This window comes from Oncorhynchus kisutch, linkage group LG2 (genome assembly GCF_002021735.2).
Source record: "Oncorhynchus kisutch isolate 150728-3 linkage group LG2, Okis_V2, whole genome shotgun sequence".
NCBI classification, from domain to species: Eukaryota; Metazoa; Chordata; class Actinopteri; order Salmoniformes; family Salmonidae; genus Oncorhynchus; species Oncorhynchus kisutch.
Genome location: NC_034175.2, coordinates 50,458,867 through 50,472,569, shown reverse-complemented (window position 1 = coordinate 50,472,569; position 13,703 = coordinate 50,458,867). Strand labels below are relative to the sequence as shown.

General features: G+C 42.7%; 1 protein-coding gene across 1 annotated transcript; it reads right to left on the bottom strand.

Annotated features, from left to right (window-relative positions):
* Positions 1-282: 282 nt before the first annotated feature.
* LOC116356379 (integrin beta-5-like) lies at positions 283-13,453 on the bottom strand. Its single transcript, XM_031802147.1, has 6 exons — positions 12,825-13,453; positions 12,183-12,268; positions 11,515-11,722; positions 8,469-8,718; positions 5,840-6,008; positions 283-477 (listed from the first exon to the last, which is right to left on the bottom strand). Exons 1-6 carry the CDS (start codon positions 12,904-12,906, stop codon positions 283-285), a joined length of 990 nt encoding a protein of 329 aa, XP_031658007.1. The 5' UTR covers positions 12,907-13,453.
* Between the last annotated feature and the right edge of the window lie 250 nt (positions 13,454-13,703).

The following is a 13,703-nucleotide window of genomic DNA, read 5'->3' as shown; positions in this document are numbered from 1 at the left end:
TACAGCTCTAGAGTAAACATGTTACAATGACTTTACAGCTCTAGAGTAACCATGTTACAATGACGTTACAGCTCTAGAGTAAACATGTTACAATGACTTTACAGCTCTAGAGTAAACATGTTACAATGACTTTACAGCTCTAGAGTAAACATGTTACAATGACGTTACAGCTCTAGAGTAAACATGTTACAATGACTTTACAGCTCTAGAGTAAACATGTTACAATGACGTTACAGCTCTACAGTAACCATGTTATAAAGTTAAAGTGCTTCAGTAACCATGTTATAGCTCTATAGAAACCGTGCCTTGTCTTACCATCTTGGTGGAGCCGCTGTATTCGTTCTTCTCATTCATGTGGCACTCCCCATCATGGGGCTGGACCAGGCCTCCTAGTTTACCGTCCAAGGCCAGGTGAGGCACATCGTCTGTGGCAAACACCAGCAGGTGGAAGGCCTCCTTCCTCCAACCTATCCTCTCCTGCACAAGGGAAAATATGGTCACTTTACTGAAAGTTTTAGAGACACCTAACTGAGGTGTAAATTAAAGCTCATTTATGCTTGAGCCGTAAAATGTGGCCTCCGGAGGCATGCAGAGGCTAAATCAAGCTCTGTATCGCATCTCTGTGCGCCTCTCAAATTCTGTAACAATGTGGAGGGCTCCGTATCGACATGATTGGTTGATGGTAGGTGGGGGCAACTTCCTTCACAATAGCTCTGCCCTGGTAAGCGCAAGTAGTATTAAAGCCCTGACGTCTGCGTTGCAGTAAATCCTGAATGGCCAGTGCAGATGGCAGATTGACCATGAAGCGCCTTTTAGTCTCCTCCAGTTTACAGTAGGCAATTATTATTATTATACGTTTTTAACTAGGCAAGTCAGTTAAGAACAAATTCTTATTTACAATGACAGCCTAGGAACAGTGGGTTAACTGCCTTGTTCAGGGGCAGAACGACAGATTTGTACCTTGTCAGCTCGAGGATTCGATGTAGCAACCTTCCGTTACTGGCCCAATGCTTTAACCACTAAGGCTACCTGCCGCCATATGTAGTTTTGTACTTTCGTACTTTCGTAAATGCACAGGGGATCAGTCCATGAAATCAAGACAGAAGTACAGGCTTGATAAGAACAAAGAGACAAGTTCATTCTAACTGATCATAGATAGAAATTGATTTAAGATATAACAGTACTATAAAGCCTTTATAAAAGTGTTTGTAAAATATTTAATGTAAAAAGAGCTTGGCACGACACAGCTGACATAAAAGATCCCAGAAATGTTCCATATGCACAAGAAGCGTATTTCTCGCAAGTTTTGTGCCCAAATGTTTACCATCCCCGTTAGTGAGCATTTCTCCTATGCCAAGATAATCCATCCACCAGACAGGCATGGCATATCAAGAAGCTGATTAAACAGCATAATCATTACACAGGTGCACCTTGTGCTTGGGGACAATAAAAGCAACTAAAATTTGCTGTTTGTTTTGTCACAATGACAATTTTTGAGGGATCGTGTATTTGGCATGCTGACTGCAGGAATGTCCACCAGAGCTGCTGTCAGATAATTGAATGTGCATTTCTCTACCATAAGCCGCCTCATGTCATTTTAGAGAATTTGGAAGTACGTCCAACCGGCCTCACAAACGCAGACTACGTGTAACCACGCCAGCCCAAAACCTCCACATCCGGCTTCTAAGACCAGCCACCAAGACAGGTGACGAAACAGTGAGCATGCACAACCAAAGAATTTCTGCACAAACTGTCAGAAACCATCTCAGGGAAGCTCATCTGCGCGCTCGTCGTTCTCACCAGGGTCTTGACCGGACTGCAGTTCGCTTCATAACCAAATTCAGTGGGCAAATGCTCACCTTCGATGGCCACTGGCACGCTGGAGAAGTGTGCTCTTCACGGATGAATCCTGGTTTCAATGGTACTGGGCAAATGGCAGACGTGTGGGCGAGTGGTTTGCTTAGGTCAGCGTTATGAACAGAGTGCCCCATGGTGGCGGTGGGGTTACTGTATGGGCAGGCATAAGCTACGGACAACAAACAATTGCATTTTATTGATGGCAATTTGAACACACATATACCCAGTTACGAGTTCCTGAGGATGATTGTCGTGCCATTCATTTGCCGCCATCACCTCATGTTGAAGGATGATAATGCATGGCTCCATGTCGCAAGGATCTGCACACAATTCCTGGAAGTTGAAAATGTCCCAGTTCTTCCATGGCCTGCATACTCCGACTTGTCACCTATTGAGCATGTTTGGGATCCTCTGGATTGACGTGTATGACAGCTTATTCCAGTTCCCCCTAATATCCAGCAACTTCACACAGCCATTGAAGAGGAGTGGGACAACATTCCACAATCAACAGCATGATCAATTCAATGTGAAGGAGATGTGTCTTGCTGCATGAGGCAAATGGTGGTCACAACAGATACGGACTGGTTTTCTGATCCACTCCCCTACTGTCACCTTCTTGGAAATGGGCGGACCAAGGCGTAGCATGAGTATTGTTCCACATATTTATTTAAGTGAAACGAACAAAACAAAATAACAAAACTACAAAGACCATGAGGACGTAGTACACTAACAATCAATATCCCACAAAACACAGGTGGGGAAATAGCTACCTAAATATGATCGGGGCGGCAGGGTAGCCTAGTGGTTAGAGCGTTGGGCTAGTAACCGAAAGTTTGCAAGTTCAAATCCCTGAGCTGACAAGGTACAAATATGTCGTTCTGCCCCTGAACAGGCCGTCATTGAAAATAAGAATTTGTTCTTAACTGACTTGCCTAGTAAAATAAAGGTAAAAATTTAAAATAAAATAAAATAAAAATCAGAGGCAACGACTGTTGTGGTCATCCTGTCTGGGTTGGCGCCCCCCCCTTGGGTTGTGCCGTGGCGGAGATCTTTGTGGGCTATACTCAGCCTTGTCTCAGGATGGTAGGTTGGTGGTTGAAGATATCCCTCTAGTGGTGTGGGGGCTGTGCTTTGGCAAAGTGGGTGGGGTTATATCCTTCCTGTTTGGCCCTGTCCGGGGGTGTCCTCGGATGGGGCCACAGTGTCTCCTGACCCCTCCTGTCTCAGCCTCCAGTATTTATGCTGCAGTAGTTTATGTGTCGGGGGGCTGGGGTCAGTTTGTTATATCTGGAGTACTTCTCCTGTCCTATTCGGTGTCCTGTGTGAATCTAAGTGTGCGTTCTCTAATTCTCTCCTTCTCTCTTTCTTTCTCTCTCTCGGAGGACCTGAGCCCTAGGACCATGCCCCAGGACTACCTGACATGATGACTCCTTGCTGTCCCCAGTCCACCTGGCCATGCTGCTGTTCCAGTTTCAACTGACCTGAGCCCTAGGACCATGCCCCAGGACTACCTGACATGATGACTCCTTGCTGTCCCCAGTCCACCTGGCCATGCTGCTGCTCCAGTTTCAACTTCCACCTGACTGTGCTGCTGCTCCAGTTTCAACTGTTCTGCCTTATTATTATTCGACCATGCTGGTCATTTATGAACATTTGAACATCTTGGCCATGTTCTGTTATAATCTCCACCCGGCACAGACAGAAGAGGACTGGCCACCCCACATAGCCTGGTTCCTCTCTAGGTTTCTTCCTAGGTATTGGCCTTTCTAGGGAGTTTTTCCTAGCCACCGTGCTTCTACACCTGCATTGCTTGCTGTTTGGGGTTTTAGGCTGGGTTTCTGTACAGCACTTTGAGATATCAGCTGATGTACGAAGGGCTATATAAATAAATTTGATTTGATTTGATAAACAGCTGCCTCTAATTGGGAACCACATTAGCACCAACATAGAAATAAATATACTAGATCACACCATAGAGAACCAAGGGCTCTCTATGGTCAGGGCGTGACACCTACCTTTTATTTTTAAGGTATCTTTGACCAACATCTATCTGTATTCCCAGTCATGTGAAATCCATAGATTAGTGCCTTATGAATTCATTTCAATAGACTGATTTCCTTATATTAACTAAGCTCAGTAAAATTTTTGAAATTTTTGCATGTTGTGTTTATATATTTTTTCTATGTAGTAGGGAGTTGTAGTTGCCAACAGGCCAATATTGTACATAGTTTAGCGCAGAAAACGTGGTAATTAACTGCAATGACTATAATCCATTGCGCACACGCTTACTTGTCCGGTCTCGGTATGTATGGAGCAGACAAGGAGACCTACCTCGTTGACTGAAACAGAGAGAAGTGAGAACATGCAAGAGGGATAGAAAGCACACCTGAAAATACATGTACAGGTGTTGTCTAAGTGATTGATAGTTGGTATTCAGCAGTCAGAAAAGTATGCCTTATTTACATTGAAGAACTACTAAAATAGTGATTTTGTCAGAGAGCATAGACAACACCTGTACAGAGAAGAGATTACTTGGTCATCAAATAAAATAAATATTTGATTTAAAGTATTGTGAATAAATTATGGTTAATAAGTGATAAGCAGCAAATACTTGGTCATACTTGGTCATCAAATAAAATAAATATTTGATTTAAAGTATTGTGAATAAATTATGGTTAATAAGTGATAAGCAGCAATGGGCAGTCACAACCATCATGGGACAAAAAAAAAATTCTGTGTTACAGCATTCAACCCACATAATGCATTTAATGTCTAACCGAAACCGACCTCAAAATGCACTAATCGCTCTGCACTACTAGCTGTAAAGAGTAGTTCCTGCCCCTATAAAACACTATCACTTCATCATTATTATTATTATTACGAGGAAAGGAAACTATCACTTTCCACAAGCTTGACAACCACATACATCAACAAGGAGAGTAGCAGTTGTTATATCCAGAACAAGGTCATTATCAATGGAAAGCAGAGGTCAGAAAAAGTGTAACAGCAAAGTTAACATAGTGCTGAGTAATAGCATAACACTAAACACACCTGACCTTTCACCCATGTTTAGACATAAAAAGGCATCCATTTGTGATGCCCAGCCCAGTATATTCCCAAACTGTACCTCATACCATCATGGTCACCTAATCATCCCCAGCTTACAATTGGCTCATTCATCCCCCTCCTCTCCCCTGTAACTATTCCCCAGGTCGTTGCTGTAAATGAGAACGTGTTCTCAGTCAACTTACCTGGTAAAATAAATAGAAATATTATGTGCCACAGTACACAATAGAAAGAGATGTGGGTTGGCAGTTGGCATACGGGGCCCTTTTTGAATAACATGCTGGAATGCTAGAGACATTAAACAGAGCTGCCATGCTTCAAATGCGTTTTGTCTGGAGTGGTAGTTAGTTCACTATGTACGACAGTCATGCAACCATGCCCATTTGATGTGCAAAACAGACTGCCCGATCCAAGTTTCTGTTACAACAAATCGCATGGTAGAGTTGGGAGGGAGGGAGTCATTCTCTGTGATATAAACTGTGATATGACCGGGCCTGTTTCTATTAGTGAGTGGGCTTCTTGTCAGCTGCACCAGACTAGACATCCTGTTCAACCAACAGGTGCTTTGAATTAACAGACTCAATTAACCCCAAGTCTCAATTGTGACTTGTGTTCATTAAGCACAAAATGGGGGGGGGGACGACAATCAGACCAGGGAGGGACTACCTACACCTACTCAGTAATAAATGCTCATTTTCGTATTCCATTGTGTGTGCTAATGAACACGACCAGGGCCTCAATCCATCATGTCTACCTGACTGACAGCTCACAGTAGAAAACCTAAAGGGACTTGACTGACAGAAAACCTGGTTCTGATTGGTTAGGATTAAGGTTTAAGATTAAGGTTAGGGTCAGGGTTATAGGTTGGCATGCCAGCCGGTCACATCCCATTAATCACACCCCGGCCTCAGCTCACCTTACAGACGGCAGCCTGCAGGATGGCGTCGAAGCCTCCCTCCGGAGCGTCCCTGTTGCGAGACACCATCTGTTTCTGCACCTCCTCGTTGAAGCGATCCACCTTGTCCGTCAGGGAGAGGAGGTGGCGGAACCCAAAGGAAGGGACACAGTTGGGGAACAGCTTGTATCTGTGGAGAGGGAACTTTTAAAATAAATTATGCTATGTATGTAACAGACCTGGGTTAAAATAGTATTGATTTGTGTTTGATTGAGCTTGTCTGGCACAGTGGAACCAATGAAATAGTGCAAACCCTGCACATTTGGCACCCCCACACAGGCTCTCATCCAGGCAAACTATTTCAAATACTGGCTACATTTAACATGGTATAATGCAGTTTCCTCAAGAGGAAGACCTCAGTGACATTCTAACACGCAATTCATCCTGGAGGAAACCCATATCATTTGGGGCATTTGATGGTTTTGGCAAGGGCAGAGGTGTGTTAAGGACGAGAGGCCCAAACGGCATGATCTGTCCTCTGCCCCTAACATTTTCCTGCAGTACTGCCTCTTTGACTGACACACAGTCCACACACAGGACCCAGGGCATAACCTAGTTGGGCAGTGATGCGTGATGATGGCACTAAGTAAGTGCGGCGTAATCTCACCTCCAGGGCAAATGTGGTGTGTGATGTGTGGGCGGCTGCTTTCAACCTCTATGTTCTATTCTGTTCCCTTTCAGCCTGCCATCATCATCATCATCATCATCATCATCCACAGCAAGCCTCAGCATCACTTGATAAAGATTAACAAAAATGACTGTATATAATTCAAATACTGAGCTATAGTGTATGCTCAAAAACATTTGGAAATTAGATTATACTAATACAATTGCTTAGAGAAAGATTTTGCTTAACAAGTACTATTTATTTCCTCCAAAAAGCTAGGGGTCAAAATTGACACCCCTGTTGTCAATACCTCACCTTGCTGAGCATTTTTCTAAAATGTTTAATGAGTTGGAGAACACATTGGGAGGGATGTTAGATCATTCCTCCATACAGCATCATTCTATATATTTGATATCCTTCATCTGCACTTATGGACATCCCTCAATTCAAACCACAGCTTTTCAATGGGTTTCAAGTCCAGACACCGAGATGGCCATTGCAAAATGTTGATATTGTGTGTGCTTAGTGTTATTGTCTTGCTGGAAGATCAACTTGCATTTTCAAGTTTCAGCATCCAGGCAGAGGTGAGCAGGTTTTTGGCTAAAATACCCTGGTACTGGGTAAAGTTCATGATGCCATTAACCTTAACAAGGGCCTCACTCCAGCGGAAGCTAAATATCCCCATAACATCAAAGATCCACATTCTCATTTTGATGCCAGACCCACCACAGGTGTGCTTTGCCAAAGAGCTCTATTCTCATTTTGATGCCAGACCCACCACTGGTGTGCGTTGCCAAAGAGCTCTATTCTCATGTCATCAAACAAATGTAATCGCCCTGAAGTTTGCTAAATGGCATTGGCACTTGGATTGGTTAATGGCATCATGAACTTTACCTAGTACCAGGATATATGGTCAGATGACATGAAAATAGAGCTTGAATTGAAGGCGGCAGTCCAAAAAAACAAACCCGATGTGTTCTTCAACTCAGAAAACATTTTAGAAAAAGGCTCAGTACAGTTATCTTCGCAGGGTGAGGCATTGTTCGCTGCAGCTAGCGACTTGAACGAGTGCAAACACTCAAACTGGACAGTCTTCATTCAAAGACTCAATCATGGACACTCTTACTGATAGTTGTAGCTGCTTTGTGTGATGTATTGTTGTATCTTTCCCTTTGTGCTGTTGTCTGTGCCCAATAAATGTTTGTACCGCTACCATGCTGTGTTGTCATGTGTTGCTGCCTTGCTATGTTGTAGTCTTAGGTCTCTCTTTATGTAGTGTTGTCTCTCTTGCTGTGATGTGTGTTTTGTCATACATATACACACACAATTATTATAAAATATTTACAAAAATGTAAATACCAGGCCCAGGAAGCCTTTTGCTAGGCCGTCATTGTAAATAACAATTTGTTCTTAAAACTTGCCTAGTTAAATAAATAAAAGAAAGAAAGGTATTGAAAACAGGGGTGTCCATTTTTACTCCTACCTTTGTTTAAGAGGTCATCTTTTTTTCTTTTCAGTCTCTTTCTCTACAGCTCAGTATTTGAATAATTATTGTATACAGTCATTTTTCTAATCCTCATTAAGGGTGTCAATCATTTCAGACCCCACTGTAACAGAGTGGACAGGACAGGGTCAATTACCACTTTCACAGAAAAATGATCCTGAAGTGTGAATGGTATAAGAAGATATAAAATGGTTAGTGAACTGACACAGTGATACAGTCGTTCCCTCTCTCACACTACTACTCTAGTTTTAGAGGAAGACATTCTAAGCAAAGTGCCCTCACTTCCATTTTAGTAGAAATACAGCACCTTGATATATATACTAAAATATTGATATTACACTTGATCCTAGATGAAATCCACAAAATCCCAACATGAACCCAAATGATTTCAGCTGCACTCCCTATTGGATTCCCAAATCAACCGAAAACACATGGTCGTGCTCTTGCAGTCAGTAACAATGCCCTTCCTCAGTTCTCACCCATTGCAGGGGTTGTCCTGGTACTTGGTGGCTGTGTAAGAGAATGGTGACATGTTCTTGTCTACGAAGGAGCCAAAGCCTAGTCTGAAGTTTGAGGTGAGTTTCCTCATCTCGTCAGCCAGCTTGGTGCCCAGGTTCCTGATGGTGTCCAGGTCATCCTTCATGGACAGAGACAGGTCCATCAGGTAGTACAGGTCAACAGGGTAGTCCTCCACCTGACGCACCTGCACTTCGAATGAGGTCTGGTCACCTAGCGGGAGGGGGAAATTGATTGATTTGTGCCATTGCTTTGATAGGTTTACAAATCAAACAGCATCCTACATTTTCCCTGTACAGTGGGTTGACTTAATATTTTCTAAGAAAAGTGGTTTTTCCCCCAATTATACTGAACAGAAATATAAACGCAACATGTACAGTGTCGGTCCCATATTTCATGAGCTGAAATAAAAGATCCGATAAAGGTTTCAAACCAGTGGCAACCTGTCATTTGAGACTTGCCTTGTTATTAAAAAAATACATGTTTTATTGCCTGTTATTCTGGCATTAACACATGTCACATATCAGTTTGGGGGGGGGGGGGACACTACGTCACCGCCAAGTCTGAGGGTAGAGCTAGAAAATGTTATCCCTCTGTGTGCAGGCATAGAGTTACATAAGAAGTGCCCATCCAAGAAGGCTCAAGGTGAGAACTTGTTCTCAACTGGTCTACCTGGTTAAATAAATGTGGTAATTTTGTATTTATTTTTTAAATAAGGTTATTTGCCACAGATAAAATGACATCTACAGTAGCTTTGATTGGACTAATCATGTCATCATCATACTTTCAAAATCTTAGCTAGCAGTCATCATAAATCAAGTCGAAAATCTACTGGCAAAACGTTTTTAATCCTTGTCATATGAAGATAAATAATGAAGAGAAATTATAGATAAAACATAGTGCTCATCGGCCATTGGACATAAACATTACAAAACAAGTTGGAAATCGCAAATTCAACAATGAGTGCTTTGGAAGGAATCAATGACAGTGGCTAACTGCAAGCATTGCAAAGCAATCACTAGCCTGCTATTCAGTGGCTGTGTGGTCCCACATCTGGGATTAAGGGGCACTTTTCCAAGTTTAAAATGATAAACTTTCAACATCGGCCATGCTGTCAATGAAGCATGATTTGTGCAGCACTCAAAACAACTGTTTACTTGGAACGGCAAAATCTGACTTTAGTTAGTTCAAGACAACTGGGAACTCGGGATAAAGAAACTACGACTGGGAAATACGTTTTGAACTTTCATCCAACTTTGAATTGTAAAGCCGGCGTCTTTCTAGAGATAAGACCGGAGATCAATGACGTCATCATGAATCAACCTTGTTTTGAAAGCACCATAAATACAGAGAATGCCAGACTACGATGACAAAATTTGCCCACGAAGGACCGCCGCACCACCTTCCATTTCAAGTGAGCACAGCACAAGGGGAGTCCAGAAATGTATTGTATGCTGCTGCCTAAATTATGTAATATGCCAGGGAGATATGTACAGTGCAGTTAAGAAAGTAATACTAAGCGTATGTTGTGTAGTAAGATGTTAGTAGCACATGTGCGTCACCCTAATAATTTGTTCTATTTAACCCACTTAATTTCGCCTACTGTTCTGACATGTAGCCTATAACCGGTTTTAGAGAAATGTAATCATTGAATATTGTAAGAGCTTTCATTGTCTGCTTATATGCCCTCTATATTTATCCTACGGTTCTAACTTGGTGTACAAGGAGAACACTAAGAACGGCCCATGTTCTGAATTCTGTTGCTGTACATTTCAAAAGTGCTAAACAAATAGTTAGGATGGACGTAGTCAGTATCTCTCGCTCATTAATGTCTTAGTCGAAATTAAGGATTGCCTCATGCGCTCGTTGTCCCCTTATGCCATAGTTTGGCAGTAAATTAGGCTGAATTAAACTGTTTCGTTGCCAGACAAGGCTCTGCAGATAGCCAGGTGTAGCAGTCGTAAGATGTTGGGACAGCTTTATGTAGGCCTTAACAGTTTGTGGGCACCTTTTGTCACCGTTATAGTGCAATTCATGTATTGTTTAGTGTTGTGGCTTTGCTGGCATGCATTCCACTTATATTATTTTGCCCCACCAAGATTTACATGCTAAAATCGACACTGTTCCATACGCACAAAAAGCTTATTTCTCTCAAATTGCGTGCACAAATGTCTTTACCTCCCTGTTAGTGAGTAGTTCTCCTTTGCCAATATAACCCAACCCATATCAAGAAGCTGATTATACAGCATGAACACTATACACAGGTGCACCTTGTGCTGGGGAAAATAAAAGGCCACTCTAAAATGTGCAGTTTTGTCACACAACACAATGCCACAGTTGTCTCAAGTTGAGGGAGCGTGCAGTCGGAATGCTGACTGCAGGAATGTCCACCAGAAGTGTTGTCAGATAATTTAAAATGTTAATTTCTCTACCAATGCCGTTTTAGAGAATTTGGCAGTCTGTCCAACCGGTCTCACAACCGCAGATCATGTGTAACCACGCCAGCCCGGACCTCCACATCCGGCTTCTTCACCTGCGGGATCGTCTGACACCAGCCATCCGGACATCTGATGAAACTGAGGAGTATTTCAATCTATTATATAACGCCCTTTTGTGGGGGGAAACTTGTTCTGATCGGCTGGGCCAGCATCCCAGTCTGGCTCCTAAGTGGGTGGGCCTATGCCTTCCCAGGCCCACCCATGTCTGCGCCCGTGCCCAGTCATGTGAAAACCATTAGGACCTAATAAATGTATTTCAATTTACTGATTTTCCTAATAGGAACTGTAACATGTTGCGTTTCTATATTTTTGTTCAGTAAACAGTGTAAACAGTGTTCCATATACAGCTCATGTCTCTCCAACCTTTGGTTCAAACCCTGTTACCTTTGTGCTCAAACCCTGTCACATTGTGCTCTGAGAGGGTTGATTCTCTGTGCTTGCCTGGTCTCATACATGACATAGGCCTACATGGCACAAAAAGACTGGATCACTAGGCTAGGACTGGGCTTACCTGGTCTAAGATTCAGGGAGATCTTCTGGGGCATGATCTGGATGACATCATACTGGGTCGGCCCGGAGCCTTTGGAGCTGAGGGGTTCGCTCTTCACTACCATGGTTGTGCTACTAGGACTCTCTATGTTATGGGCCTCACAGCCTCTCTTCTGCAGGTTCTGACTCAAGTCACACCGTGACGTCAGGGTCCTCGCCCTGCCAAACTCCTGAGGAAAGAACAAACTAATGACACCTGTCATGCAATGTAAAAGCTAGAGTACACACTTGTCTGCCTCTCAGCCCTGCCTCTCCGCTTCAGTTGAGTATTGGTAAGCGAAATTAAAGGATAGGGGTAATCTTCTAAATTTTTCTTTTAGTTCTGTGAGACAATTGTAGGTCTGAAAGCAGGTGTAGACAATCCACTATGTACAGAGAACAAATTTCCAGAACTGCACAGGTGCACTCTTACATCCTGTTGGCTCAAACATGCTCAGGAGTGATGATGGCTTTTCGTTTTGCATGTGAACTCGAAACACTACACAGCAGTATGAGAGTCCTCACCTCACACTAAGACAACTATTGGGTTCAGTATGTCACATTTAGACATTTTGTGAGAGTATTACTAATCTCACCACCACAGTGGTGCATTGTAAACCTAACACTGGAGGAGTGAGGCACATGCCCTACCTCTTGCGCGCACCAGGCGCAGCTCGGAGAGATGAGGAGGCATTCTTCACAGGATGTAGCGCTGCCACTCATACAAACATTGAGTCCTAATGAGAAAGTAGTAAAAGTAACCAAACAGAATCTCTGGAACAGTGTTGATCGTTCATTACATTAGATTTACAGACAATCAAACTCACGTGAACAGACATGTAATACACACATATTTAGTATTTTTCTTATTCAAGCGCAGGTGGAATATGGCAATTACAATTTAGATCATTTCTTCCACGTCAGCGTGAAACATAGTGCTTAAATCGATTTAAAGGTATATGATCGAAGATGTTGGTTTAGAAATAGCCTTTATTATTCAAACATGAATTTACACTTCAATGCAACGTGTCAAACATTTGAAAGAGTGACAACCACAACAGACTATTTAGTTTTCACAGGGAAACAATCGAGTGTGTATGGCAACATTGTTGCATGATTTTCACGGCTACTATAACGATTGTCCCACTTTTAATACACTATAACAAGCGACTGCATATGAAAACTAGTCTTCTAGAACACTTTCCCGTGGATTACAGCCAGTATAGGCCATTTAGAACACGTTTCGAGAATAATGTTTTGCTCCTCAGTTTCAAGAAGAAAAAACGTTCTTACCTTGTGCAACATTGTGAATAAATATTTCCAGAACCATGCAGCCGAAGGCTGTACGGTACACCAACTGCCACGGGCTCCACATAATTTCCTCGTAGTGGGTCCGATATTCAAAAGTCTATGTTTGTGAAGTTATGGCACTGAAGTCGGCAGTCGAACCTCACTTTAGATCCAGGTTCTGTCTGCTCGGTCGGTGAAGACTAGTGAACCATTCTCTTTGTCCATTTGAACTCCAGCAAAGCTAATCGGCCTCATAATGTAAACGCGACCTCCAAACAAACATTACAATTCATTGTCCTTCTGAAGAATTCCGCACAACAGGAGGAAAACAATATTTTGCAATGTTGGGTTTAAGGAGTCAAAAGCTGTGATTTTTGAAAGTAGTTATGCAGAGCCAGTTTACCATGATGTCCGGAGTTCACTCATAACTGACACCATTGGTTATTGTTTTCCATAACTTTTCAAATGGTTATAAGCCCTTATTTTTGTGCAATAATTGCCAGTCAAAATTAGTTGAAAGTAGAAGTTCGGTCTAAATGTAGAATAGAATTTCACTTTATTAGAATAGTTTTTCCCTAGCAAATGTGTGTTTTAATCAGTCTCTATAGTTGCAAATCCAGCCGCTAGTCTCCGCCCATTCGTTAACCCCATAGAGATAGACAGAGGAGTCGTCTCCATTACGATGCCATTATAGCGCCTGTGACAGCATCGGAGTCGCTGTTGAGGCTACAACCAATAGGAACACCACACAGCTTACTACTTTAAAATGGCGGAAGCACGGTGGAAGCCCTCAATGGCACTGCCCATGCTAAAATAGCCTTTTGGCTACTAGAGGCCTCTATGATTTTCTATGGTTAACCCTTTCGTTTGTTAACCACCTCA